The sequence below is a fragment of the Topomyia yanbarensis genome, chromosome 3, assembly GCF_030247195.1.
Source record: "Topomyia yanbarensis strain Yona2022 chromosome 3, ASM3024719v1, whole genome shotgun sequence".
Lineage (NCBI taxonomy): Eukaryota > Metazoa > Arthropoda > Insecta > Diptera > Culicidae > Topomyia > Topomyia yanbarensis.
This window is the reverse complement of record NC_080672.1, coordinates 181,421,272-181,445,596: the sequence shown is the minus strand read 5'-3', so window position 1 is coordinate 181,445,596 and position 24,325 is coordinate 181,421,272. Positions and strand designations below refer to the sequence as shown.

Here is a 24,325-nt window from a genome sequence, read left to right as displayed (position 1 = left end):
AAATTATTTTTGTTTGCCCCAAGTTTAGATATAAATATTTTAAAAGAACCTATTTTTTATTGAATATTACTCATAATTTTGGTTCTAAAGGTGATATCTAAATTCTTCTATTATGAAATTTGTCTCAATAAGCTTTACAAGTTGTCTGAAGACACCGTTTATGAAAAATAAAAAATGAAAAAACTGGTTTTGTTAGAAACACCCAAAGTTGCTCAATTAAAATAGCTATAAAATAAAAACCTTTGGAGATACAACTATGACGTCTTCAGCAAAGTTGCTTGGTGTAAGTTCCTGTACAATGTTGCTGAAGACTGCAATATTCTATCTCTTCACAATCAGAAAATAATGTTTGAATCACCCTAACAATAAGAGCCACCCTAATACCATCTACAGCTGGAGATGGCCTAATCAATACTGATTATTTGTCCTGATGAAGACATCATAGCTCTAAAACATAAGGTTTAGGCACAAACATTTTTGTCTTCCTAAATTGTGAATTCGGACCACTGTGCAGTGCACTCACCAATACTAACAACGCAAATGTCAAAACAACATTGAAAGATGGCCGCACGAAAAAGTTTAATCAAAAATCGTATGTTACAATTCTCGACAAACATATGATTACGGCCTAAAAGCTAACTGTCGAAATCCACTTTGAATGGAAATTCCAGATAAACCGTTACTAATCGAACACAGATCACAACAGTTTATGAAAGAGAAAACATTTCTCTTTCGTTTATTATCAACATCTGTGATTTACGTGTAACGGTTTGTCCAGAATTTCAATTCAAAGTGGATTTTGACATTTGGCAGTTCTGTAGCACTGATGTACGCAATATTCTTGATGATGTTTGCAATACCGTCAAACCCCTCAACATTGGGGAGGGTACTAGGGCTGCCTGGCGTGTTAATTCTAAAAATAATGCGTAGGTATTCGGGGTGATCTTGACGTACTCAAACACTTTTTTGAAAACATTAACTCCTTCCTGTGTGTTCACTAGTGCCGCTTAAAGGGATAGTTCCGAACTAATCGGTCACCATCGCAACGTTGCGATAATTACATAATCTACGGAAATCCTTTTTATCGGATTCCTTTCAAGCGCCCCAGTTAACCGTGCAGTAAGAGACACAACTCTACATGTTGTTCAGTACGGAATTTGATTAATTTCCTGTATAAGCTGGTATCACAATGATTCAAATTGTTCAAAACTTTTTGGACATCATCATATTTGGGTTTGAACATTGGTTGAACGCGATTTGAGTGCGCCGCATCAAAATATCTACACATTTTGATATGATGATGATTTATTACTATAATCACTGTATCTATTGATTATTTATTCCCGTACTGTTCGTATCTATCGCACAAAATTCGCTTAGAGCAAAACAAATTTCATTATTAAAATGCTTCATTTTGTAAATAAACAAACATTAGCTGTTAAATGACAGCTCGACAATCTACATGCACACATTCATGCCTGCACTCGATTTGCGCTGGAGTGTTCCATTCACTGTACCAAAACCGAAGAGTAAATCCGAATGATATTCTTTATGCCCCGGCCCTTTAACCTTTGACAGTTGTGTTTTGGATGACTGCAATTCGATTTTTGTTGCGAACGAAATTTTCTTCATGTATGCAAGCATCAAATGATAGTCATACAGAAAATAGAAGCAAATATTTTGAAATTAAAAATAGTTATTGAACAAGATTGAAATGCGATCACTAATTTTTCAATAACTAAAATATCGAGTTTTTACAGATATTCTTATATTTACTCTATAGATCAAAGAGGGAATTAGAACTACTTTCATTATTTCTTAGCGTGCGAGTCATCAAAAAGTTGAATGAAAGATGCCCGTAGAACAAATCGACCTTTTTTTGGTTTTTTAATGGACTATCAGTTCAAATAAAGGAATGTGTTGACATATACATAATAGAGAAATAGTTTATTTTATTTTATTTACGAAACCAAAACATGTTTAAAAAATCTGACATGTTATACATTGAAAAATTATTACGTCGACCTATACAATCGGTTAAATCTTCATCTGTGTTAGATATAGACACAAATATCTAAATTTAGAGTATTATCTAGGACAGTATTATCCCTGCCGATATACAAAGTCTGTTCTAAATTTTTCAGTTAAGTAAACAAGGAGCTGTCGAGGTGGGAACCGGAAAGTAACGGCTTTGTAACACCGCGTGTTTTGCCTTGGGCCCTATTCTCACAGTCACGTCGCCTAGTGACTAGAACAAAATTTCCTTCTAGTCACTAGGTGACGTGACTGTGAGAATAGGGCCCCTTATCAAGCAAAATCAGCCCTCTGCTAGGCATCCATTTTGTCCTAGCCAACATCTGCCTTTGTTAAAATCAAAACGACCCAATGCTATTGCACGGGCGACATGGGCCTAGAGGCGGCTAGGCCCACATATGTTGACTACTGTCAAAGTCTGTATATCTCAATAGCGGATGACTAGAGCACTCTAGTTAGAGTGTGGCCAAGAGGCCATGATGTATCCAAACGAACATGAAATTTGACGTATTTATATTGTGTATACGTCAAATTCCATGTTCGTTTGGATACGTCATGGCCTCTTGGCCACACTCTAACTAGAGTGCTCTACGGATGACAGGAGTGACACCCCCCTGAGCAAAATACTCTGTTACATACCAATGTTCTATATACAGGTATGATGAAGGAGGGCACTTTGGTATTCGTAAGGCTGCCCAGTAATCCAAGAGGCGGCTAGGCGGGTTAAACTAGTTGCTGGCGATCGGTAGGCTATTGAAACTTTGTTCTAGGCTTCCCGCCGTAACTTGTCGTTCACTGTAAAAGTAGTGTGGGTGCGTTTACGTAGCGATGTGAATGCATGCATTTGGGATGCAAGCATGTAACGCACATTAGAAATGAAAACTGATTTTTTTCTCCAGTGTTTTTCTTGTAGTTCTCGTTTTGTTTTTTCTCGTCCACTACCTGTCAAATTCGCAAAATGTCATCCATATTCGCCAGAATCACCACTCAACAGTGTAAATTTGCTCAAAAAGTTATTATAAAAAGTTTCTGCTGGTTCGATTAAAAATGGAAACTAGTCCAGACGGTAAAGCACAAAAGGTTAATTACTATTTCATCAATTATAAAACCTTTGTGAACGTCATCAAGTACAAGCTCGATCATATGCGGAAGCGTATGGAAACCGAGGAACGTGATGCCACTAGTGCAAGTTTCAAGTGTCCTTCCTGCGATAAGACTTTTACCGATCTGGAGGCAGACCAGTTGTTCGATTTTGCATCCGGCGAATTTCGCTGTACATATTGTGGCAGTACTGTGGAGGAAGACAGTTCAGCACTACCGAAAAAAGATTCACGCTTACTGTTTGTTTCGGGATGTACAAATCAAACACGCGCGTCGGTTATGCTATTAATCTTATGGGATTTTCGATTGATTGACACCGGTGTAGTGGATTTCTCTGATATACTGCTACACCCAATCCATGGCAACTGGCATCGCATTCTATGATCAGCGGCTCGGTTCGGTCATAGTATTGCAAAGCGGAGTGCTCAGAAATAGCTTGTTTTACGTCGTTGAATTCGTTCTCTTCCTCAGGTGTCCATCGGCACGGAGCATCATCCGGAATAAGCTTTCGCAATACTACCAGCTTACTACTTAAATTTGGAATATATCTCGCAAGGTAGTTGATCATACTTACAAATCGGTGAACTTCTTTAGGCGATGTTGGTACAGGATATTTTTGTATTGCTTCTACTTTCCTTCCATCAGGTTTCAGCCCTTCGTAGGTAAGGACATGACCAAAGAAGTTGACAGACGTTTGACATAAGTTAAGCGTTTCAATATTAAGTTTCACTCCGTTATTCCGAAGGCGCACAAGTAGTTTCACTAGTCGTTGATTATGGACTTTCAGGGCCTCCTCAATAGTATCCCCTGCTCCGACTATTAAAATGTCGTCTGCCAAACACTCAATGCTCTCCAGTCCTTCAAGTGTTTCTTGTAGTTTTGCTTGGAATATTTCCGGCTGAAGAAATACCAAAAGGCATTCTGAGCCACCGGTAGCGCCCAAATGGAGTCCAAAAGGTAGTGAGCTTACTACTGGCCTCGTCCAATTCAACTTGCCAGAACCTCTTCTTTGCATCGACCGTTGAAAATATCACTGCTCTGCCAAGTTCAGGCAATATTTCATCCAGTGTTGTAAACTGGAGATTCGGACGCTTAAGGGCCATATTCAAAGGAATGGGATCTTGACACAAACGAAGAGAATCCAACCCAGGGGAGTTTTTCTTTACCAAAACCAAATTACCCAGTCGGTGTGTTGTGTCTCCTTTTGAATGATGCCATCCTGAACAAGCTGATCAATCTTATTTTGAAGATTATCCCTGAAAGCAATTGGGATGCGACGGGGTGTTTGAATCACTGGCTTCACTGCTTCATCGATTTCCAACTTGACAGCACCTTCCATTTTTCCGTTGCCTGGTAAGTCCGTATGATACATTTGGCTTCTTCTCGGTATTGATCCAACACTTGCAATGTAGCTATGTCTCGGTGAACGGAGTTGCAAAATTTCACCAGACCCAAAGTGGTACAGACAGTAATCGACAGCAACGGCGGGTGATTCATGTTCACTACCTGGAACACCATCCTATATCGCTTACCTTTATGATGGCAAGGAACTTCAATTTTACCCAAGACCTCGATCGGGGTACCGTTAAAGGCTCGCAAACGACATCTTGAAGCACTTAATGCCGGTTTAGCCTGTCCAGACAACTTTTTCAACCAGTCCATTCCAATAATACTGGCCAAGGCACCGGTATCTAATTCACAACTAACATTTTTCTACACGCTTCCAAACTTTAGCGACAGATCAGCCAAGACAGCGCCACCAGTGCCAGACTTATCCACAATTTTTCCAATAAGTGTTTCTTCCTCTTCTTGAATCCAAATCTCTTGTTCTTCATCTTCAGCCGATGCATGGTTATTTCTTGCCTCCGATGTTGCAACTGCTTTTACGTTTCTGCCTCCTTTCATTCTTCCAGTCGATCCATCCGATTTGCAAACTCTTTGGAAATGATTTTTTCCGCCACACTTATCACAACGTTTTCCAAAGGCTGGACATGCTCCACGTTTGAAAGGATGACGTCCACCGCAAAACTTGCAAATTTGAGCAGTGGCTTTATTGACTTCCATAAGCGGTTCCAAAGACAGTTGTTTTGAATGACGTGCGGTAATTTCTTTCATTCTACAAAGGTCGATGGCTTTTGACAGATTGATGTCGGGCATTGTAAGCATTTTTGTTTTCAAATTAGACCACTTGTTCGATGTAACTATCTTGAACACCATCATATCCTGCTCCAACGCTCCGAATCGACACGGTTTTCCCAACACTTTCAAACGGCTCACATATTCATCGATGGATTCTGTTTGTATCTGGATCGCTGAGAAAAAATCCAGGCGATCAACAATGATGTTTCGAACGGGTACTACCTTCGCTCTGATAGCTTCCAACACAGTCTCGGGAGATACTTTCTGTGACTCGTTGAGTTCAAAATTGAAGTACCGCTTCAGAGCATCTGTTCCAACAACCGACAATAAGAAACTGACTTTCTTCTTATTTTCACTTTCGGGCCAGTCATTCATGCCAACAGCAACTGCGTAATTTTTCCAATTGGATTCGAAGAAAGAATAATTTTCCTCCATATTTCCTTCCAAACAGAGTGGTGGAGGGAGCGGAACGGATTGTGAGGTTATGTGTGATGGTGTCGCTTGATTCGGAATGGTGATCTGGAAATTTCCCATTCTCTCTGCCCAGTATGCAAAAATTTGATTCTGTTGCTTAAGCAACTGCGCAACTTCCTCCGCCATTTTGATGAGGCCTCTCGCACTTCACTTTCGACCGTGATATTCAACACGACCACAGACTAACAGACATAACACTCAAAAACAAAGCTTCGCCCGCTTTAACGGTCATTTTAAATATATTTGTAGTTGGGACTGTGGAAGCATTTGAAATTATGGCGCCACTGACATGAACAAGCATATGGGGGATAGACCACTAGTGAAAAATTGTTCCCAAACCTGAGGGGTAACCCACCAGTAAATGAGTGATTGGGACTGTGAATAAAAGTTGAAGCTAGTGTTCTGGGAAAATTGTCGGATCGATGTTTTTTGAGGGAATTCCCTCATAGTGTTATGTCTGTTAGTCTGTGATTATACCGTCCGTGAACCACGACGGAACTACGAAAACTCGAACGACCGATCAATCACACAATCCAAAACATACAAAAACAGTATATTTGCAAAAGATTCCACTTCTGACACCATGTTTCGGGATGTTCAAATCAAACGCGCGTTCGGTTATGCTATTAATCTTGTACTCTTTTTTATTTATTTGAGGGGTCCACCAATCACATCACTGATTACAACTGATGTAAAGGTTTATGGAAGTGCAGTTACAATATGATTACAACACTGTGTAAGTAGGGGTTTGCCCACTACTCGGGTTCTTGTTTGCCCGGCGAACCCTTCTTTTCAGGGCGGCCTAGGTGCTCCTACCAGAATTTCGGATCTTCGTAACACAACAAGAAAAGTAAACAAATAAACTTAATTTACCAACTTTTATTCCTCCAATTCTCCTTTGCTGCACTGTGCGCTGCTCGGCAAACTGCTGCTGTTGGCAGGAAGGCGACGGTTTCGTCCGACCGGCCGGGACAACAACGGCCGTGTTCTCCTTTGTCGTTGGCTGCTCCGGCAGCGGTCCATAACAATTAGCCAGGGAGGTGAGATTTGCTCCTTTGCTAAGAGGGTATGGATATAGTATTGTTTTTGTTTAGTATTTTCTTCACTTTTTTGTGTTTTAGTATTGCCAAACAATGCAACGAATGATGCCATCAAGGGGCTAGGTCTCAACAACGAGCCAAGTAGTGATAGTAGTGACGATGAGAAGGATATTGACAATACAGAGATTCCCACTGTTGAAATTATGGATACCGATTCGGATGACGATATGCCGATGACAGTGGCGTAGCCAGAAATTTGGTTTGGAGGGGGTTTTGACGAAAATCTTAGATTTTTCAAAAATGTTGGCGGGTCTTTTGATGACATATAATCTGTAGGCCGCGATCGACTGGGTACTACCGTGTTCTGCAGTAATAGCGAAATGGGATGGTGTCAGCGGGCATGGGCGCAATAACCCTACCGTAGGCAGAACTAAATACCTGTCGCAGGTGTCAGTTATGTTGGGTGGCGGACTACGAGACAGGTTAGATCAAGTTCAACGAGTGGCCCAAAAACACCACTTTACTAACGATCAAGGAGAAAAGGATGCGCTGAAAACTCGCAATTTCGAAACCGTAGCATTGGAGGAGCTTTCTAGACGGGGCACAAGGTGTGGAAATGCGGGAATCGAGCGACGGCACAAGAGGCAGGCGATCAGCGAAAGGATGTGTGTAGTGTGGATCAAAGGCCATTTCTTCGATTAGAGCCGCGAAAGATGCATTTTATGCGCAGCTGGAGCATGTCTATGATAGCTGCCTATGGCGGAATGTTAAGTTCGTCGTCGGTGACATAAACATGCTGATTGGCCGGGGGCATTGTGTAAACCCGTTATCGCACAGAATACACCTTATAAATATTGTGCAGAAATTTTCACTATTGATAAGTATATTATGACGAAACCTAAATAGCGAAGCAGTAGACGAAAAGAGTATTGCAAGAATCGGCTTGGAGACACGCTCAGTCGACGATAAAATTCCGGATCTACCTAAGATTCATGAAAAAATAGGATGGTTGAACCACTGGCAATGATCAACGGTCATGTGAGCTACTCAAACACAGAGCAGATGAATTGGCTGGAGCACTCCAATGTGTGCTTTTGAAGATCTGGAAGGAGATTTTACCGAAGTATAGGACGTAGAGAGTAGTATGTCCCATCTATAAAAATGGTGTTAAGCGGGATTTTTGCAACTAATTACCGATTAATCACTTTACTCAGCTGCCCTTGTATGCAAAGGTAACGTAAATGCCATCGAGTATATTTTTCAGAAAATCAGTTTTCAAAGCATGCATGGTACGAGTAAAAGCATGCTTTCGCCACTTTGCTTTTCGTATTTCAACAGGTTATTTTTAATTTTTATTTGAAGTCGTTTGAACTGAAAGATGCGAATTTTTGTAGTGAACTTGAAAATACGAAAAAGTTAAATTTGGCGTTGAAGTCACTCCCAAATTCTTTTTTGCCGCATATAACCGTTAGTAAGGAAATTCGTAGTGCAATATGCATTCATATCTTCAACCAAGCTATTTGCAATAACATTCTTGAAAACTTTGCTGAAGACACTAAGTCTTGAACTAAATTTGATTGGAATTAGTAATGCATCCAACTGGAAAAACTAATCAACAAAATTATGCTGCTCATTACTAAACCACCAAAAGCTGATAGTTTCCAAATTAGGGAATCTTGGCGCCATTCAATTCGATACCCAAATGTACACCATAAATAGCGAAAAACGTGAAAAAATATTTATTACCAATCTTAGCTAGTGGCACTTTATATAAGTGATAACCCCAAAAAATCAAATGCGCATATAAACCGATTCTGACCTGTTAGAGACAAGCGTAAAACGCCATTTTTCATTAGTTTCTATGTATGCGTTTTCATTGAGATATTTTGGTGGATATTTACATGATTTATCAACTATAGGATCCTTACTAAAATATTAGTTACAAGATCCCATCCTCCCAATTTACAAAAAGTCCCCATAACGTTTAAAACATTAGGTTCTCAATGTAATGAACTGATAATAAACTTCCAAAATTATTTGAATATTTAATAAACTAGTCAGCATCAAGCTTTTTTTTTTCTTGAATTCAAATATTTTGGTTTGGAGGGGGTTTTAACCCCCAAAACCCGCCCTTGGCTACGTCACTGGCCAATGATAACGGTGGCGGGTAGACCACAGCCACTGGATTAGATCAATGACACGCTGATAGCGGAAATGACTCCACAGGAGAAAGAAACCTACATTCAGGTGTATCAAGATCATTTCAGTCATATGTATGATTAGATGGAACGACGAAAAGTAAGTGGCATTAAAAAGTTGAATTTTAAATGCGGCCGTACACACTTTATTCTGAGAAACTCCTGGAAATGGTACGCATGTTACGTAAGATATGAACGTATATCCGTGAACTATTTATTGTTATTGTTATTGGGCTGAAAATTATTTTCAAGTCTTTCGTAACTGATCCTGATTCCTGCAGGAGATAAGAAAAAAACGCTACAATTCCAAGCTACCGAAGAGATAGTTGTTGATTGCCAAGAGAGATTAAAGCTGCATGTGCATTTAGTTTGATAAATAAACAAAAAATTATAGTTTCTCAGTATTTAACATAAACGTAAATAAACACAAAGAATGCAAGCACTTCTAACTACTCGTATTCGTATTTTATTCATACCCGTTCGAATATTTTTATCGCTGCACGGCAGCCAAACTATCACGTTGGTAAGCACTTGGTAGAAAGACGCCTGTTCGACTCCCTCATCCTACTTACTTACTTATCGTCCCGGCATTTGGTGATGACCGCAAGCAGCTCCTAACCCTTGCAATTTAGACCTTCAAATTCCGATTCGACGGCCACCGTGCAGGTCATGGTCGCTTCATTGCTTAGCAGAAAGCGGCCGATACCCAGCTCGAATCCGGAACGTTCCACAGCGGAAGCAAAGCGGTCCGGTTGGCCCGATGTTGGCACATTACTCGATCGAATTCGGCTTTGTAAATCTTAACCTGGTACCCAGATCTTAACCTGCTCCCACATGTGCTTGATGGTACGACCCATCTTGGTGTGACCTGTGTGTTCGGCGGGGAAATACATGCTGTTAATGACGGTTATCGGTCAATGTGGCTCGCAATATCAACCTCAAATTGTGTTTAACGAGACCAGCATAATGCCTCCCTGCTTCCTTCGCCAATGCCTCCGCATTCCTTAACCTTCAAATGTACAATGTCTCCTTCATTCCTTCACCTTCAAGTGTTTTACGCACAATCGAATGCCCTTAGTTAAGAAGAAGTATAAATTCACGCGCCGACCAAAGCATTCATTTCAACGAACATAATCGTTGAGGAATCGGTATTTAAATAACTTATCATCTACCGAATGCCACTGACGGCCAGTGTAATTATATGATTGATTGTTTATGATTCTAGGGAAACCCAACCATTCCGGGTGACCTAAATCGTTACCTATAAAGTTCAGGTAAGCTTCACCCGAGGCTTCATCACCCACTGAATCAATGGGAAGACTTATCCCGCAATCGATGATCATGTTCGGTTCTGAAGTTACCGACATATGTGGATATTTATCCTTATCCATAGGCCAGTAATTGTTTAATCACCCACCAATGTTTGATAGTGTGATTCAGCATATGTCAGTGACATCGTGTTTTCCATCTAGCGGCGATTGGTCGACATTTCAAAGCTTCGATGTCAACATTCAAATTACCGGAGAACCCTTCGTTGATATCACGAGAGTGGTACAACATTGAGTTTTACTCGTCATGCCGCGAGCGAAGGACCTCATATCTGTTATTATTTGTTATTGTTATTTATCAGTGTGCAATCGGGCTGTCTCTACAACCTATTTCTGCAACCTATGTGCATTAACTGTACACCTACCGTCTATCCGTTGCACTTGACAGTGTGTGCAGTGCTTTATGGTCACACCTACGACCGTGCACCCGGCTTCCCATGAGCGTTTTGACGGCTCAGAGGTGTCCTTCCATGTTGCTCAGGGATACATTGGTCCTATACACATCCATGCATACAGGCATACATATGGGCTTACATTCATACATACATACAAACTATTTGGTGCAAGTTTAGAGCGTTCAACGTCGTGTCATCTAGTCTGTCATCCTATGGAAAATCATCCTACCATCGCCTTGAGGTCAACGTCATATTGGCAAATTTCGCATTGAATCCGCTTCTATCTCTTCCTAATCTCCTTTTTGTCTCCTAGGTCCGAAGCGGATCAATCGACTATTAATTGAAACGGTAAACATACTAGCAGTATTATTAGTCCTTACTCGCGAATACTTTTCCTACAACTGTGCTGTTTCTTCTCTATCTTATAACATAACTCGATTATCCCTGTTCTAGTCAATATACATATTCATTACATTATGGACCAGGCAAACCCTTAATTTTTCTATTATTATTATCCTGAGTAGCTATACCAGTGAAGGTATTTTAGGATTTCGTTAAAAAGAATCTCTGCCAATAAAGGCGCAAGCAATATTTATCCACATAAAGTTTGCTCGAACCGAATGTTTCCCCCACCCAAGCGAATTGATCAACTTGCAAGTAGGAGCACATATCTACCAACCAGCCAAGAAGACTTTCGAATCAATGAGAATGGACCATGCCAGTCGAAGGCCACAGGCCCAGCGCCATCTCGTTCAGTGTCATTGTCATTTCTCAGTCCACCCCCTGGCAGACGTTCATCCGCCCATCTAGACTCTGTCAAGATGAGAACCTACAAAGCCTAACTGTTCGTATGTGCTAGTCCGTATAGATTTTGGTTTGCTGAAACGAAACAAGAAAAGCAAAATAATTGTGATTAGTATCGTAGTTATAATAAATAAGTAAACGATTTCTCCTCTGTTGTCCGTTCCCTTGTTCGTAGTCCTCCCTCCTGTTCCTGATCTGTTTGGGCTACTGGCTTTCCGTTTCCTTGGTCGTCACGCTCGATCCGCACACATCATAGCAGGAGAAACAAATGAAAAGACAAAACAAAACAAAATGAAAATAAATGGACGTCTGCTATCTGTGCCTAAATTGATGTTGCTTCTCAGTTTTGCACGACCCAGGGGGGACTTGGCCTTGATCCCAATGCTCTGTCACCGATGTTACGTGATATTCGTTATGGAATATTCTTTGTTTGGGGGCCATTCATAAACAATGTTGTACGTTTTTTTTAATCCCTGATCCGCTGATACGTCTAAAATTCATTTTTAGTTTTTATCTCGTTACGTGACGCTCTTCCCCTATTGTCAATATCCAACATCATTTATGAATGTCCCAAGGACCTCATATCTGTTCAAACAAAATTTTATTTTTTTTTGTAGAAAGTTGTAAATTTTTCAAAGCAATAACTTACTCTAACTAAACAAACAGCTGTCCAATAAAGTGTGTTCGTCTCGAGAACCACCGAGGAAGTAGTACGAATTGGTTCCATCAAACTGGTTCCATCCGTCATGAGTGTTGTTGATGGCATGTGAATGAGCCACATTCAGCAGCACGAAGAGACACTGCCCATGTGCTTTATCAACCATATATTTCAACTCCTCTGATGTGCCATAGTGGCTACTGTCAACGAAGAAACTTGTCATCTGATGGCCAAAACTGACATAATAGGTATGCTCCATGATGACTATCACCTGAATGGTGTTGTACTTGAGATCTTTGATCCTAGATACAATATTATCAGCCAAGTTTATATATGTTCCAACACCAAGTTCTTCAGTGGCAATGGCTACGCGGTATTCTTATATACGGAGCACTAAAAAGCACTATAAAAGCAAACAATGACGCTTATGATTATCATCCCAATTTACAGCAGTCCATCATTCGTGTACAACATGTTTTTAGTATTAGGGCTGAATCAAATGATAATCATTTGATGCACTTCATGCGATTGCGAGGGAAATTCGCAGTAATAACTGTTCGCGAAAAAACGGTCCCGGATTAAAAAGTAAAGTCGAAAAGTAAGAAACAGACCTAACCTCTATGAGAACGCGAAGATGTCTTCCCATCGGAGTGTTTATAGATTATCCCCAATTCCGGTTTCAACAAACCTGTGCCAAACAACAGATCTACTCGTCGTGCTTCAATTTCTACTTGTGAGTCTTGATGAAACGTGAAAATTATGCTAGCAATCACGAGTTACTTTAGAACAGTAAGCAGGTTTGCATCACCTTACTCACAGTTATCGTCAATTTCATGTTTTTACCGGTTAATCAGAGTTGTGCAGCGCAAAACCTTCCCGAACAGCTGAAGCGCACACGTTTACTTGCACCGAGCTGATTTCGCTACTTAAGGTTGCACAGAGAATGCGCAAAATTCGCAAACGAAAAAAGCATTTTTTTTCCACACCGTATGTCAGATCTTCATAAAAATCAATCAGCGTATGTAGAATGTTGTTACAGTACTGCTGATTGATTTTTATGAAGATCTGACATACGGTGTGGAAAAAACTGCTTTTTTCGTTTGCGAATTTTGCGCATTCTCTGTGCAACCTTAATCTACGCAAGTTTTCGAAATGCTAGTTGGAAACGATGCTCTGCTGGGATATGTATCAGCTGGCACTGAGTCAATGTCGCTGTGGTGGTTGATGAAGGTAAGTATTTTTGTTGGTAGCAACTCAATTTAGAACGGGATTACAAATTAAATTAATTCTATCAATGATGGAACAATCGCAAGACTGCTCCATTGTTTCGGTAGATGTTTTCTCTTCACGACCAAGCTCCTTAAAAGGTGGTGATTATAGTGTTCTTTATTGTACAATAGAAAAACTATAGGGGAAAATATAACTTTTCTGTACTGCCTGGAAAGCCAAAGAAATAAATGGTGCCCATTACCTACTTTACTCATTTCTCCGGCCTCGCCACTGGATTTCTAAACATCGCTGGATCTTGTTTTGGAACAGTGTGAATAAGGAATATTTCATAGCACCGCCTAATGTTAAGGCTACTATTGCTATTTGTGCTTGATGCAAAAATATTGGTACCAAAGTACTGTTAGTGTGACCGCGATTTCACTACAACAGTACACTACTATCTTCCGCTTAAGGCACTGGATGCCCCCGGTCTCGCTCGATACACTGGAGCACATTAGAGAATAGGACAGATTGCAGGATGTGTCACACGAGGAAGCGATTTGCAATCCGATGATCGAGGCGGCTAGAATGCATTTCCATTCGATGCATCTTCGGAAATAACAGAGTTCAATCAGTTTGACGCTTATATCAGTTTTATTATGCTAAAAATTCCTTCCGAAATTATTGTGCCACAGCACATCTTGTGTATATTAAATTTTCATCATTTTTAATGATAAGACATATAACTTCCTGGACTTAAGTCAAACTTATGCCAGGCTACCATATTTCGGAGGTAGTGACACACATTCGATTTTGGATCTTATGTCGCGCTGGAATGCACTCGTATTTTCAGATATTACGACCGATGAGAACTGCGTAATAATGACCCAGGTCAAAAGCCCCCAAAATCAGCATGTGTCATAAAATCCGTAAATAACTCACAATGGGTTATTTACTTCTGTACTAATAGTTTTCATCCTTCCAGATATCACCAGCACTAAACGAACGTAACCGTGGTTCTGTCAGTGATGTATCGATGCTGCCGAAAAGGGACACCGGAAAAGTAGCAATCCCAATCGAGGAACACGACGAGGCACAACTCCTAACACAGCAAAGTTAAAGATTATGTCGATTCGGTGGTACCAGCCCGGAAAAGATTATTTTCCATAAACGCTTGATCGTATAACTAGTTGTCAACCTGCTTAAAATAGTAAACGTAATAGTTTGCTACAAGCCATAAAACAGCCGAAGTACCTCCTGTCAGTAGACTGAACATCGATCAGCAATATCCCGGAACTCCAAGGTCAATTACGGATGTTAAGTTGGTTCTCCTTTTCGCTAAAAAAAACTAGCGTAAAACCAGAGAAAATACTCACTGGATAAGTTTTTTCTGTACGCAAAACATTGGGATCACTATTAGGCAATCCATTAGACGTTTGTTTGACAATTCAGCGGTGGGTTCTGTCAACAAGTATATTCCTGCGCACAGAAAAACTCGTCCGACAAACAACTTTGTTAGTCCGATTCGTTTGATGTTGGATCGAATCAACGATATTGTCGGACGTCGCACCCCTCGGAGTAACGTCAGAATAAGTAAAGAAGAAATAATCAGCTGATCAGAAACGTCTCATGGATTCTATGTCTCATGGATTGCCTAATTGAGTTCTTTGCGATCGGTCTCACGAACACTAATGAAGTTTCCTGGTTGAAAACAATCCCATTTACTCTTGCCGTCTTTGTTTATTATTTTCCACCAGCTTGTGATGTAGTATTTGTGTCATGTGGCATGTACGTACATGAGCCGCAGAAAAGTTTATAGCTTATCAACAGAAACAACTATGAAGTAGTACACGCTACGTTACATAGCGGAGCCTGTGCTCGACGGAATAACATTTGGAGTGCTCTTTGTTTACTTGGCTGATCATCTGTTCACAGGTTTTCTAAAGAACAGCTGATCAGCCAAGTGAACAAAGAGCGCTCCAAATGTTATTCCAGTCAAGCTGGGGCTCGGAAAGTACCGGTATGTAACCAATGAGGTATATCGTCCATTGTATGAAATGCCTTAACCTCACAAATTTGACAAGTGCTGGTCCTTTTGTTTACAGCTTGGACTTAACAAATTTGAATTCAATTAAAATAAGCTTAGTGCCAATAATCAATTCCCAAGAAATTTTACCACAAAACTACTTACCGATTCAGAGAACACTAGAAGTAATTGATAAACAATTAATTAGTTCACTTATTAGATCTTTCATATACATTTCCACACAATAGGGAATAGCACAATTTAATTGTAAGGTGTTCTAGAGTACATCTATACTTCCAAAAACATGATTCCCAATATATTTCAAATGTTTCCCAATATATTATTTTGAGAATACGAATAATCTCTTCAAAATACAGAGTTATGCTGAGAGAGCCGCCAGTGATAGTCGTGTGTGTCTTCGCTCCCGGCTTGTTTTTCAATGTTTTGTTTGCGCCAGTACTACTGTTATTGAGTGTTAATAGTTATATTTTATAATTATAAGTGTTCCACAACATTTTACCATATAGCAAGTGTATACTGAGTGATTCATAATGAGATTTTTCTTCAAAAAACTACCGTGGTGCTAAAAGTTGTAATGCCGATTTCTATCGGCGTCGCGTAGCTCGATAACGCACGTAGGCATCTTTATGCGAAAACGAGCAATCGCATGTATGTGTGTACGTGAAAATAAGTGAAACATGTGTATGTGACTGTCTCACATTGAATGTAGGAAGAAATAGAAAATCTTCCAAAGATATGCATCACGGGTGATGCTAATAATCAGTAGCGCAGCTGTTTGAAGCCGATAAGGCAGCACGGATATTTATTAGGGCCATCGCTGGTGGCAGCTAAAAAATAATGGATTATCTCCACACAGGCATCGTAGAATGGTTGATGTATAATGTGGATTCTTGTTACGCTGTTATGTGGTGGTGTTCACATGAATTATCGCGAAGAGAGGACTAAATGGCCCGTTTCTCTTGGTATTGGTTCGTGTTTTTTCTCGTTTCGTCCAGATAGCTCATCCGTTTGCGTATGTATTGGTTACGGTTTTCATTAATTACATCACGAGCAGAATGGGAAGAGAGGCGGGTGGTAGGTTATGGTACGTGTATGAGACGCGCACATAGGCAGTAAGTGTTGTAGCAGGCGGGTGTGAAGTGGGAATGCGTCGGCGAGGGTGTTGGCCATGGCTTTTGATGAGATTTCACACGTGTGAGATTCACACACAGAGATCTCTAATTTATGAGTCCCCATATCGTCGCTGTTGTGCTGTCTTGTGACAGACGCCATTTTGGGGTAGGCTGAGTTAGATATGCCACATTGCTCGTCTAACGAATCTATACAAGATGGCATTTCCAGAATTTTGATGGTTTGCTTGGTTACTGAAATATAGCGAGAAAAATTATTAGGAATTGTAAGTTTTTTGCTTCAAATTATTATATCTTGGGATTGGCTCAAGTAATGGTGAAGTTTTGGTTGCTTTTATGTGTAAAAATGTCGTGGGAACACGGTGGCATGATGATTTCGAAAGAATAATGCATGTATTGGGAGAAAAACGCAGTTTTATATTTAAACTGGAAATATTGCCTATTTGGTAGAACTGTAACCAAGAATAACTATTTTTTCTAGATTCCCTGACTTATTTCCTCCATAATGCATCTGACCGATTGTTTATAGACCGGGTTAGGCCAAGGATATGAATAAAAGTTTATAATTGTTTTTTTTTCTATGGAAAGTTTTTCATTCACGATTGTGACACGTCATATTGGTTTTTTCATCAATACAATCAATACCTATGACACGTGTGAGTGCGACTTTTGTTTGCATTTTTAGTGAAAACTCGCAACATAGTCAACCGATCTTCGTAATATTTGGGAGATTGTTGCAGAGTGGGTAGAGGCATCGGTTGTCTTCTCTGAATTGTTTCTACCATTTGTAAGTTTCATGATATTCAATCTCAAACTTTAAAAATCGTTTTTTCTCGAGATGTGCAGGGTGGCGCTTGTCATGGGATGGCGCAGCAGCGACGATATGTCATAAGTCGTTTGTTTTCCTCCGGATTAAATGCTAAGGATGGGTCAATGCTAGCAAGGCTGGATACACAATGGGCACCACTGATATTGTACTCAATCGTCAGATTGGCAAATCTTCACGTATATCCGACCGGAGAGTTAAATACGATTCACACGATACATCAGGCTTTCGTCACCGGTACGGTACGTCAAGATTAGTTACATTCAGTGAAATGAAGGCACAAGAGGAAAGTATTTTACATATTCTGACGGAACTGTGACGTTCCGTAGACGTCAACGGAAGCTGATGTATCGTCTGAATCATCCTTTATACGTGATTCGTTTTCCTTTGTATGGAGAGTGCTTCCTTCAGATGTAGTTTTCCAACTGGATTTGATGCAGTCCTAGGGTTACTTTTGGTTTCAAGCATAATTTCATTTCTTTCAAAGTCTACAGGAGGCTTTTACAATTATGTTGTAAAGATAGAACTTTATTTCCACTATTGAGTGTTTACTTTCAGGATGGTCAATGCAAATGCTGTAAAGGTTTTCTATAGGCGGTTGTATTTCATTCAGATAACACAATTTTGCAATTTTTGTTCTATATAGGAGGGTAATTGAATCTGTTTCTGATAATATTCCTGGTTTGCAGGAAGATTAGAAAATTATACAATCGCATAGGGTTGCGCATGTGTTCGAGTTTTCGTGCAAGCAGTACAGTATGTGAATTAGAAACATTTTGTTAATTGCATTGCACCTTCCTTGTGATTAATTTCAACTATCTTTATAATGGCATTGTATTGTAGTATATTCATTACATTCTCCTTGTATAGGACGTTAGTTTTCACACATCTTCGATGGTCGATATGAACGTGTGTTTCTTGATATTACCTTCTTTCTATGCTGTATGTTATAGGCACTATATTTTTGAATTTATCAGTATTATTTATACTACAAACATTACATTCAGTATGATTAGTGTTTTTCATGATTATTGTTACTACCAGGTTTTAAGGGAGCAGCCTCATTTAGGTTTCAACCTTGACTGTATGTCATGCATCGCCAGCTTCTAGGCATAAAATTGTATTCTAATAGTTCTTCAGTATCATGCTGTTGTTAACGAGCGTATACGATAAGCGGCAATTAGTTTGATTTCAGCTGATAAGTATGTCAATATAACGTGCGCGTGGCTACCTAGGATATTAATTTCTTTGCAGATCTTGATTTCTGTATTGATACGAATCTTAATAGTTAACATATAATGAAACTCTATACTCATACTCATCATATTCATTACAATTGTTATATTCACCTATGTAATGTATGTAATTGTGTATATGGGTGTATATATGTATACATGTATTACAATGCGTATATGTATGTAGGTGTTTGTATATGTATGTGTGTATGAAAGAACGTATATATATATGTATATATATATATATATATATATATATATATATATATATATATATATATATATATATATATATATATATATATATATATATATATATATATATATATATATATATATATATATATATATATATATATATATATATATATATATATATATATATATATATGCATATATATATATATATATATATATATATATATATATATATATATATATATATATATATATATATATATATATATATATATATATATATATATATATATATATATATATATATATATATATATATATATATATATATATATATATATATGTGTGTATCTATGTATGTATGTATGTGTATGTGTATATGTGTGTATATGAACATATAAATGTTCAAAAAATGGTTGCATTATACACGGGATTGTTTTGTAGTGCACACATATAATCTATTAATGTGAATAACTGATATTTCTGGATAGAAGTCAGATCTCCCTCCAATTACAGCCCCTTGGAGATCTCCAATGGAACAATTTACACAAGTCCAACAGGCAGTGACACCAGACTAAGAGAAACGAAAGCGGTGAAGAAAACACGGAGTCTGTCGGTACTTTTTTATTATTTCCCCTTTTCTTTCTTTAACAAGCAGGAATTCAAGAAATGTGGATGAGAGTCAAAGGAGACATAAATGGGAGATAGGAATGAAGGTAGAAAAACGCAAAAATGGTAAGTTTTCTAGTACACATGTGTTATGTTATATATACAAATTGAACCAATATACTAAATACGCGTCGATTTCCTGCTTAAATGGAATCGAATGTTTTACTGTAATGTTACAATCCAATTGATACAAACATTACAGTAAGGCGGGGCTAGTTGATGGAACGATGACTTTGGAACATGTCTGGCACTGTACACGAAATGGGTCATCGGAAAGTCAATTGAGCTAACACCTTCGTAAATCCGTGAACCAAGTTATTTGCATGACTGTTTAAATACATGCAAACATCTTTTTTCTGTAAATCACTACCAGCTAGTGGGAGATAGGATGGTTAACACATACACAACACACACACACACACGAATAATTTCTTCAAAATACAATCAACAGGACCACCACCTGTCACATTTAATGCATGACGGCACTGTGCAGTGACCAATATAGGTGTGGCAGAACACACGGTTTGCTGGTGCTGGCAACCAAAAATATGTAAACAATCCAGAAGCACAACGGGTCAACGTCATAGCGTTCACACGATTCAATGGGAGCGGAACGAACGGTATGACGAAAGCAAGTCGATTTATTCTGTGATCACTCACACCACTCATGTAAAGCGGACCCTACACGAGGAGAAATATTGACAATAAATCATATATTGATCAATATATTGATGGTGTAAGGTCATCTTGAAAAAATATTGATTCTGTAGAATTTAAATGGGATTGATGGATTGAAGCAGTCTTGTCAATATATTTATTGACAATATTTCTGTCTCGTGTAGGGTCCGCTTAAGGGCGCGTTTACATAAACCATGCATAAAATGCATGCATTGGGTTTTCATAGAAAAATACCTTTTTGAACTGGAATTTCAATGGAATCAATGGTTTGATATATTTTAATATGAATGACATAAAACTTTTAGCATTACAAAGAGGTAATAGTACAAAATATTCAATTTTAATTTACGACGATGTTTGCTTGCATCTACCGCAAATACAGGCATGTAACGCATAACGATACGAACAAATTGCACAACCCTGTTCTTCAAAGGTTTGGTTATTATTGCACTTCTGACGAATAATCTAGGGTGACCATATCAGATGAGTAAAAAACCAGGACAGTCGAAAGGGTACTGCATCCCCCCATCGCCTCTCAATCGACATTGCCTTTTCCGCATGTTTTCGGCAGTTAAAAAGTTCTGGGGTCTGGCAGGCAGAGCTTCGGCAGTAAAAAAAATATATCGCGCTAATAAGCTTCAGGAAAGCTATGAACTAATTTGAAACCTAGCAAGACTTGTATTTCCTTGTAGACACCAAAAGTAGTGATGCCTACACTCAAAAAGATGGGTGGGTAATGTCTGCGACATAACCGGAGAGATGTAGAATACATAAGGAACACGTTCTTCAAATATGTTGATATTCATTGGAATTTTCGGACAAAAGGTGATTTGGGCGAGGAATATTTCAAATTATTCTTTACAAAAATGATGGTGGTCCTGAAAAGGACCGTTTTTGTTGGCGTTGTTGGCCTTGGTGGGGGAGATGCGCTGGCTTCGATTCTCGTTGGATGCTTCTGACTTCTTACTATTTCCGGGCTTAGCTGTTGTCCAGGAGGCGATTCTGACATGATTGGTGTAGGTGTAGGTCGTCAACCGGTTATAATTTTTCAAGCGTTGTTTACATTTGAAATTAAACCACTGGATCAATTAAAGAAAGTATTGGTCTGTGATATGAAAAGTACGAAATATATCTACGGGTTTCTGCATTGACGTTTTTGACAAATACAAGATCAATGCATGTGCCTGCAAGTGTAGTTGCTTGTGATGGATCAGCGATCAAACGAAGCTTGAGACATTCATTCATGAAATGAACAAATTTCAAATTCTCTTGTTTTGAAACATCTATGTTGAAGTCGCCTGAAACGACCATTGGAACATTTTTTCGAGCGTATGGAAATAAATTACGTGTAACGAAAAATTGCTTTTCTTTATAAGTTGTATCTGGTGAAATGTATATAGCAACCAGCAACGTTTTAGTACCTTTTAGCAAAATTTCCGTTGCACAAATGTCACCGTTATTATCAGCCAAAGATAAATTCCCATCATACTCCTCACTAACTTGTTCGATTTCATGAACAACAGCCATAGGAGATGCAGAAGTTCTCTGATAAATTGCAACACCACCAGCTCTAGAATGGGGGCGCTTGGATTCAGCAATACAACTAAAACCCTTTATATCCACAGTAGAACAATTGTTCAACCACGTCTCACTGAGGGCTAAAATATCAACTTTGGTTAGTAAATTATCAGTTGAAATATCTAACGAATGAGCTTGTAAACTTTGTACATTGTGACTTACTAAGCTACAACTATGATTTACCGTTTCAATGAAATCCAGCAATACACCACTAATCGTCGGCAGCTGATGATTTGAAAGACGTACAAGCTCTGTTCTCAGTTCAGCAATACGGGGTGAATTACTACCCTTGCAATGATTAAATTTGAAATTATTTTTCGAGTTAGTCAAATAAAGCCCATCCATTGATGTGACTCGTGACAGCCCAACATAAACCAATTGTTGTTCTAGACCTTTGTCGTAGTCAAATACAACTTCAGAGAAAGTACCTCCCTGCGATTTGTGTACTGTAAGCGCACACGCACTAACGACCGGAAATTGAACTCGTTTGCAAGTGATCTTACCAAGCTTAATGCTGGCCGATCGCTTTATAATAGGAACCCAACCAAATTGCAACTGAGCTGGTTTAGAGTACACTAAAGGACGAGATTTTATTTTCAAAGTGGCACCGATAATATCACTTTCAAATTTCATCCATAGTCGGATAATTCGTTCACCCGAATCATCATCGCAGTGCTCAATGAATTTGAGTTCCCCTATAGCACCATTAACCATCCCAACTTCAACGTCAATGTTGGTGGTGATCATATAGGGCATTCCGGTCGTTAATCGCAATAAATAAGGTAGACCACCTGTTTCCACAACGCTCATTTTATGAACTTTACTACGAGCGCTTGCTAACTGTTCAGCGTTCGTGTAGCCTGTGAAAATATCGTCTACAATAAAATCGTAACCCTCCCGATCGCGTAATGTTTCAGTATTGTACGTTTCTACATCAATGTTGCGATGGAAGAGACGTATAGCATTCGGTACATTTTGCCTACACCACTCGGCTGTTCGGAATCGACTCTCAATCCGCTCAGTTTCTGAGTCTGTAAGTGCCTCGCCATTGCCAATTTTAGTGAGAATAGTGGAAAATTGAATATCGGATTGCCGCATAACTTGCTTTAATGGAAAGAAATTCAGGGACTGCCACAGCACAGGACCATGAATAGAGTTTCTACATGATTTGTAAACTGGTCGAGCATTGACAGGTGGTAATTGACGAAGATCGCCACAAAATATGAGATGAATTCCGCCAAACGGATCGTCATAGTTTCCGGTGATATCTTGCAACCGAGAGTGAATGATATTTAGCACATCTGCACCTATCATACTAACTTCATCAATAATGATCGCTTTAACGCCATTAAAAGCATTACGATACAGTTGAAGAGTTTCAAACCCAAGTTTTGAATTATTTCTGCGAGCCATTGTAATGCGAAAAGCGGAATGCACTGTGGTGCCACCAATAGCTACAGCGGCTTTGCCCGTAGATGCACAAGCAACATATGAATTTTTCAGTGAATTATGTGCCTGACTGAAACGATTATATGTCTCCATCAGTATGCGAAGTGTAAACGTTTTACCACATCCTGCAGGACCAGTGAAAAATATCTGCAAAGGTGTGTTCGTTCCGTCGAAGCTGTGCAAGATATCAATTAAATGTAAAATCAAACTTCGTTGTTCTACATTTGTAGTCCTGACTAGAGCACAATAGTCTTGCTTACTCATAACATTGGTACGTTTCTTAACGACCGCTGCTAGAGCACCACTAGGCAATTGTTGAATATCGTCATCGTTGGGCTCCATGATAATAGCCCGTACGAATTCATTGTGTTTCTCGTTGGCTGCATTTTGAAGATCGTCACTTTCACTTTCTTCAGTTATACGAAGATATTCCTCGACGACTTGTTCGAGATTAATATCACAATCATATTGTTTCAATTTGTTCAATATGAAAGTTTCGTTTTGGTTATACAAGTCAATGAATTTGTTACGATCAAGAATATCGCAAGTTTCATTCCGGAATGGTAGAAATAGAAGTACCATTTCACGCTTGTAATCGTTTAATTCTGTCATTTTATATTTTCTCCACCGGATTACTCGAGGTATACTTCGTTGTTTATATGTGTTACTACTACTTTTATCCTTCGTGTAACACGCTACAAAATCTGCCAAACAAATATTTTCGAGACCCTCGCGCTTCTCATATTTCTGTATTATGTTCAGCGTCCACACATCGGTCGAATCATCATCGATGCCTTCCTCGTCCATTTGTTTTGTGTGTTTTCTAGATTTTATACGTTCATGTGGCCACATTGTTGGTATAAATTCAACTTGTCTGCTGGCTTCTGACATTGGCTGCCGTAGTAAATACCAAGCAGCTTCCTGGGCACACATTTCTACTGAATTCAGCATTTTAATACTGACCTTCTTCAGTAGGGCAGCGTAATCTTGATCAGGGTATTCTTCTTGTAACTTGACTAATTCAAGATGCAAGCTACTAATGCCTCTATTTGTTTTGTTTACATATTCAACTACATACGCAGCACATGAATATTCGTCCATAATAAATTGAAGATCCATGTTCGACTGTAGTTCG

The 24,325-nt window shown here is 39.1% G+C and overlaps 1 protein-coding gene and 1 long non-coding RNA gene across 2 annotated transcripts; one reads left to right on the top strand and one right to left on the bottom strand.

Moving 5' to 3' along the window:
• Positions 1 to 3,004: 3,004 nt before the first annotated feature.
• Positions 3,005 to 13,156, top strand: LOC131689275 (uncharacterized). The gene is made up of 3 exons (XR_009305368.1): positions 3,005 to 6,484; positions 6,690 to 6,814; positions 6,870 to 13,156. It is a non-coding gene; the product is annotated as an uncharacterized LOC131689275 (long non-coding RNA).
• A 2,411-nt stretch (positions 13,157 to 15,567) lies between these two features.
• LOC131687462 (uncharacterized) lies at positions 15,568 to 23,997 on the bottom strand. The gene is made up of 2 exons (XM_058971552.1): positions 21,925 to 23,997; positions 15,568 to 15,585 (listed from the first exon to the last, which is right to left on the bottom strand). Exons 1-2 carry the CDS (start codon positions 23,995 to 23,997, stop codon positions 15,568 to 15,570), a joined length of 2,091 nt encoding a protein of 696 aa, XP_058827535.1.
• Between the last annotated feature and the right edge of the window lie 328 nt (positions 23,998 to 24,325).

What these genes read in the sequence shown, in the direction of transcription:
- LOC131687462 (XM_058971552.1), bottom strand. Translation starts at nt 23,997, where the DNA reads ATGGACGAGGAAGGCATCGATGATGATTCGACCGATGTGTGGACGCTG.